This window comes from Echinops telfairi, unplaced genomic scaffold (assembly GCF_000313985.2).
Source record: "Echinops telfairi isolate 266 unplaced genomic scaffold, ASM31398v2 ScPeMD7_25;HRSCAF=90, whole genome shotgun sequence".
NCBI lineage: Eukaryota > Metazoa > Chordata > Mammalia > Afrosoricida > Tenrecidae > Echinops > Echinops telfairi.
In genome coordinates this window covers 4,783,761-4,789,760 of record NW_022103922.1, presented here as the reverse complement: position 1 = coordinate 4,789,760, position 6,000 = coordinate 4,783,761, and the positions used below count along the sequence as shown (strand labels likewise).

The 6,000-nt window shown below is 58.0% G+C and overlaps 1 protein-coding gene across 2 annotated transcripts in view; it reads right to left on the bottom strand.

The window, feature by feature from the left end:
* The window catches only part of SMARCA2 (SWI/SNF related, matrix associated, actin dependent regulator of chromatin, subfamily a, member 2), a 147,792-nt gene that overhangs the window by 53,318 nt on the left and 88,474 nt on the right, over nt 1-6,000 (bottom strand). For both annotated transcript variants that reach the window (XM_004714451.2, XM_045289275.1), the window contains 3 exons: nt 5,441-5,668; nt 2,971-3,048; nt 854-1,072 (listed from right to left, as the gene is read on the bottom strand). In XM_004714451.2, the coding sequence (XP_004714508.1) occupies nt 854-1,072; nt 2,971-3,048; nt 5,441-5,668 (525 nt within the window). The remainder of the gene's footprint in view (nt 1-853; nt 1,073-2,970; nt 3,049-5,440; nt 5,669-6,000) is intronic.

The window sequence follows — 6,000 nt, the reverse complement described above, 5'->3', positions numbered from 1 at the left end:
GGGACGCCATGGGGCAGCACTGACTTGAGGGCCAGTGGCTTGGGCTTTGCAGTGACGCAGGTGGTTAAGCACACGACTCCCGGCTGAAAGGCAGGGGCGGGAACCCACCTAGAGGCGCCTCGGAAGAAAGGCCTGGTGTGTGTGGGGGTGTCTAGTTCCAAACGGTCCCAGCCTTGAAAACTACTTCACCCCACAGGGGTTTCCCGTGAATTGGGATAATTCTCGAAACCGGCTTGGGCCTAGCGTGCGCGCGTGTGTGTCTGTTTGTCCCTGTGTGGCAGCTGGACCCCCGGAGCCTCAAACATTTTGTCTGTGGACCTTTGAGGATCTTTGTGGATCTATAACACCGTACGTGGCCGTGCCCAGCATGTCCTGGGACTTCCCCTCTCCGAGCTGCGGCCTTGAAGAGTCAAGGTCAACACTGTCACATGACCCCAGGCAGTGACCCATCAGTGGGTCCCAAGCCCTTAGCCAAGCTGTGCTTTCAGTGGCCGAGTGGGCTCCAGCAGATCATTCCAAACAAACACAACCGAAACAGAAAGCCCCTCCACACTGTCTTTGCCGAGGGCGTGCTGGGCAACATGCTGGACTGCTAATCACCAGGCCAGCAGTCAGGACACACCAAAGGCCCCCGGGGTCAAAGAGGAGGCTGCCTGCTCCCGTCAAGAGGTGCAGCCTCGGAGGCGCACGGGGGCTGCTCCACTCTGCCTTGGGGGGCCCTGGGGGTCGGCGCTGGCTCGTGGCAGTGGGCTTTGCCCTGAGCAGCGGCCGCCGCCGCGTCAGGACTCTATTTCCACACCGCCTTCTCCTGGGCTGCCGCCCTGGGGCCCTGCGCCCAGGCACCCCCTCTTACCCTCAGCCACTGCTTCTCCGTGAGGGTGTCGCTGTAGTCCACGTCCCGGCGCTGGCGGGAGCCCCTGCCGAAGATCTTCTCCTCCTCCTCCTCGCAGGTCAGCCGCTCCACCTCGGCGTCATCCTTGATGATCCACGAGGGCAGCTCGTCCTCCTCCAGGAGCCGCGGCTTGCGTTTCGGGTTCCGCGCGTCCTCCCGGCGCCGGTCCATGTCCATGCGCTGGGGACAGTCACACGGGTGTCACCGAAGAGAGAGGTGCAAACGCCGGGCAGGGGGCTGGGGATGGGAATCCGCTCACCCGCTGCCCGGCTCGCAGCCACCCGGGGGACAGATAAGTACCCCTGTGGGTTTCTGAGCCTGAGTCTGGGAGCAGGCAGCCTCGTTTACCTCCCAGGGAGTGGCTGGTGGGTTTGAAGCCCTGACCTGGGGGTTAACAGTCTGGTGCCTAACTACAGCACCACTGAAACTCACATGAGCCACCCCAATGGCTGTGGGGCCCCTTCATATTCTCCATCAACCAAGCGGAGAGTCACCCCCCAGTAGTTTCGGGGTCTCGGCTGATCCCACCAGCATCAGGGCGGAATTGTGCTCTGCTCCATGGGGCTTTCCCCGGCCGGTTCTTCGGAAGCATAACATTTTCCTGAGGTGCTTCAAGGTGCGCTCAGAGGGAGTAGTCAGGCACCACCCAGGACAGAGCTTCTTTTGGGGAGCCCTCTCCCTCCGCGTGGCATGTTCCAGCTCACCCCCAAACCACTGCATATGGGTGGAAGTGTCTACCAGCCAAAATTCCTTCCTTGGAGCTTGCCTTTGGACAGTTAGGGATTCACTGAAAAATACTCTTTTTCAGAATGCCTCCTCGTTATGTTCCTGGGCACAAAGCTAGCTGCTCTTTACAAATTACCCATAAGAAACCCTTGTTGTTGAGTCAATACTGACTCATAGCGACCCTATAGGTCAGAGGAGAACTGCCCCCATAGGTTTTCCAAGGCCCTGATGGCACTGCTGTCAGGTAAGCATTGGACTGTTAACCACTAGGTCGGTGGTTCAAACCCACCAGCTATTCTGAGGGAGAAAGATGAGGCTGTCAGCTCCTCTAAAGACTGGCAGCGTCAGAAGCCATATACAAGGTCGCCACAAGTCAGAATCAACTGGACAGCAGGGGGGTGGTTTGACTCTTCATGGGACGGAGCCCTGGTGGTGCAGGGGGTTAAGTGTTGGGCTGCTAACAGCAACACAAGGTCAGCAGTTCAAACACACCAGCCAACAGTTAGGCTTTTTCCTCCTATACAGAACTACAGCCTTCAACGTCTAGGGAACAGCTCCACCCTCTCCTGTAGGATCATGGAGTCAGAGTAGACCAGTGGTGAGGGGCTGGAGGCTCACTGTAATCTTTACCAGAGAACCCTGCCAGGGCTTCTCTCCAGTGGCTTTGAACCCTGGACCTTTCTGTTAGAGGGGGCCACTCACTTATCCATCGTGCCACCAGGCCACCTTCTAAGAATGCATGCACTGCTTCAAGTCCATTATGAATCATGTCCACCCTGCCCTTGATCTTGTGTATGCGGTTTATCCGAGGAGACGCACACGCCAGGTTTGTCTTCATTTTATGTCAGACCGTGTTATTGCTATTGTTTCTAAGTCTGCATGGGTGAAGCTTGGCAGTTTCCCCGAATGATGCCAGCCTGGGCTTGGGAGATGGGAGCAGTAGCCAGCCTCTCCTCTCCTCTAGGGAATCTACCTGCTGCTCAGCTCCGCTACTGTCTACACACACACACACACACACACAACACACACACACACACACACACACACACACACACACACACACACGAGTTCTACCCAAGTCACTTTCAAAGAGAGGCCAGACATTGGATTCTGTTCATGTTGGCGACCTGCTCAAGACGTAGGAAAAAGAGACCCAGCATTGCCAAGCAGAACATGGCTGCAGGCTCAGCTTCTGAGCTGGTGGGGAGAAAGGGCATGGGCTTGCGGGCTGACCCTCGGTGGGACTCGCTGGCTTCGAACGGCTCACCTTCATCAGAGTGGGTGGAGGGGACGGGGAGGGGTGAGCAGAGGGCAGGGGAGGGGCGTTGGTCTGTGAGCCCCCGTGGCATTACCATGAACAGGTCGAATTCTTCTTCACGCCGGGCAATCATCTGGTTCAACGTCTCATCGTCTGGGACCTCGTCTTCTTCCTGTGGCCAAGAACAGAAAGTGCCCAGGCTTAGAACAAAGGCTGGGCAATCGGAGGCCAGGGACTCCAGATCCCAGGGGGCACAGGCTGCTCAGCTAGGAAGGAAGAGGCGAGGGATACAAGGGATAACACTTGCTGTTCAAACTGTCCTGGTGGGCGGGGGGCACCCTGGTTCTCCCAAGTGCCTCCTGGAATCCTCACTTCTCAAACAAGCTCCCCAGCAGCCCCCGCCCCCATCAACAACCCCTTCTGCTCCATTGTGGGGGTGCAGGATTTAAAGGAGGACATTTACAGGAAGAGGGGCCCCTGCTGGAGGAGTGGTTCAAACCCACCAGTTGCTGTGTGGGAGACAGACGAGGCTGTCAGCTCCCATCAGGACTGACCATCTCGGAAACCCTCCCGGGCAGTTCTGCTCCGTCCGAGAGGGTGGCTCTGCACCGCGGTCGATGGCAGTCGGTTTGGGGTCACAGGGAAAGGAGCTTAATGTGGAGTCTGCTGTGTCCTTAAAAGTACCCCCCCAGTAGGTGCTTACTTCCCACACCTCGTGAGAAACCCAAGTGCACACGTGGCAAATGCACGGCCACTGCCTGCTGGACCCCAGCTCACGGTGCCCTGCTGCTGCCCGAGCCTGAACTCCACGGGGTTCAGTGGCTGGTTTTTCTGAAGCACGTCACCAGGCCTTTACTCCGCGGCACCTCCAAACTTGCGGCTAGGAGTGAATGCCTTAACCGCGGGTACTAGTGGGGTCGCCGTACAACCTTTAGCGCGCCTTGATGAATGTCTTTCTGGCAGGGAGCAGGGCGCTTGATTGCTAGTGACTGGGTCTGCAGATGGGACAGGAATCCGTACCCAAGAACCCATCGCACGACACTTGGTTAAAAATCATTTATACGACGAAGAGGAGACCGTTCCACCGGACTGAAAGTCTGCATTCTGGATGGTGTTGCACAAAGGCATACTCCCTCTAGGCGAGTAGTCCCTTCTAGCAGCAAAAGAAGGAGCCCAACACACACACACACACACACACACACATTTTCAAGTTCTCTATTCCTTTTCTTTAAAGAAACGTTATGCGCTGCGGTCCACGCTTCGCCGCAGAAGTGATTTCCCAGACTTATTCGCAGCACAGCCAGTGAGCATGCCCAAACTCAAGTGCGGGATGGCTGTGTGTGAGCACCGGGAGGGAAGAGGGAAGATGGAAAGTTATTGGTACACACGCCCAACTCCTCTGTTCAAAAGCAGGCCCCTTCCAGAGTGACCCAAGCCATGGCTCTGCGCATCCAGCAGCATCTCATAGAGGGACCGCTGGGCGTGGTCTGAGACCTCACATGCAGAGGACCTGGCCAGTGTCCTGAAGACTAGTCCTCTTTTGCCTCATCTGCTCCCCCCTCATCCTCTGTGTGTCTGTAGGGTGGGGGGCTTGCGCTTCCTTCCCAGTGGAGCCCAGGAGGGAGGATTCTCTTGCAGGCTGGAGAGCAGCCTGACCCCAGATGCCCAGGAAAGCTCCTGGGCTCCTCCTGATGCCCTGCGGAGATGGCCACCTGTCAAGCCCCGAACCTGCAGCAGCCCCTGTGAGTCCACATCGACCTGTGTCCTGCAGTGGGTGGCTCTCTCAGCAGCAGAGTGCCTGGCCTTTCTCAGAGCTGCGGCTGATGGACTTGAACCTCCGGCCTTGGATATCAGTTGAGTGTGTGAACCTGCTGCCCGACCCAGTGCTAGTGTGCTTAAGAGCCGTGGGCCCCCATCAGAAGCCAAAAGAGCAATGGAGGGGCGCAGGGGGCAGGGTGAAGACAGAAAAGACGAGAAGGGTGGTGGGTGGGCAGGGGGTGGTGGTGACCGCTTCCAGATTTGTCTGTAATTTTGATCTTGCGTGGGGCAGATCTGCAGCTCTCCTTCGGCTAGCAGGCACCAGTGAAGTCCCTGAGCCCTAAGACCTGAACTTCCCAGCCTGTCTCGGAAGCTCACGGAGGCAGTTCTACCCTGTCGCCGTGAGTCAGAATGGATCTGAATGGCGGTGAGCTTGGTGGTCCGTTTCTTTGCTGTTCGTGGCTGCCTCGACTCACAGCGACCCCTGGGGTGTCAGAGTGGGACTACACTGGGTTTTCTAGGTGGGGGAATGTATGTCATCTTTTCAGGAACAGATCACCAGGCCTTTCTGCATCAAACAGGCGGTGGGTTTGAACCACCAACCTTCCTGTTAGTGGCGGGGCACTTGAACCTCATGCTACTGGTGCTAGTGGCTTTTAAGATGCCGTTTGCCTTTCCTCCCGGAGTTTATCTGTTTGGAGGAGGAGCCTGCCCACCCACCCACCCAGGAAGTTCTGGGAAGAGCAAAGGGGTCCCTGCTGGCCCCTCAGGGGGCAGCGGTCAGGGGCGTCCCGGCCTGCCCTCACCTCGTTTTCCTCCTCATGCTCCAGGATGGCCTGCAGGAAGGCCCGCCGCTCGTGGCTCGAGGACTTCTGGTCGAACATGCCGGCCTGGATCACCTTCTGGTCTACGTTGAGCTTGTACTTGGCGGCGGCCAAGATCTTCTCCTCCACGCTGTTGACCGTGCAGAGGCGGAGCACACGCACTTCATTCTGCTGCCCGATGCGGTGCGCGCGGTCCTGCGCCTGCAGGTCCTGCAGGGTGGGCAGCAGGCGTGAGGGCCGGCCGGACTAGCCAGCCTCAGAAGACGCACGGGGTCTGGGTGGGCAGACCTTAGCTGTCGGTCATGCAGCAGGGCCGGGACCAGAGGAAAGGGCATCGTGTGGGATTACATAGTTAAAAGAAAGACAGGGCGTGCTACTGCTGGCAAGAGTGACCGTCTCAGACCCCCACGGGGCAGTTCTACCCGGGGTCGCTGTGAGTGGGCACAGGCTCAAGGGCGGTATGATTTCAGCTTTGGCATGTGATGGCTGGAACTCCAGCTGGTACTGACAGCTTCGTGGGCCTCATTCGGTCACGGGCCGGG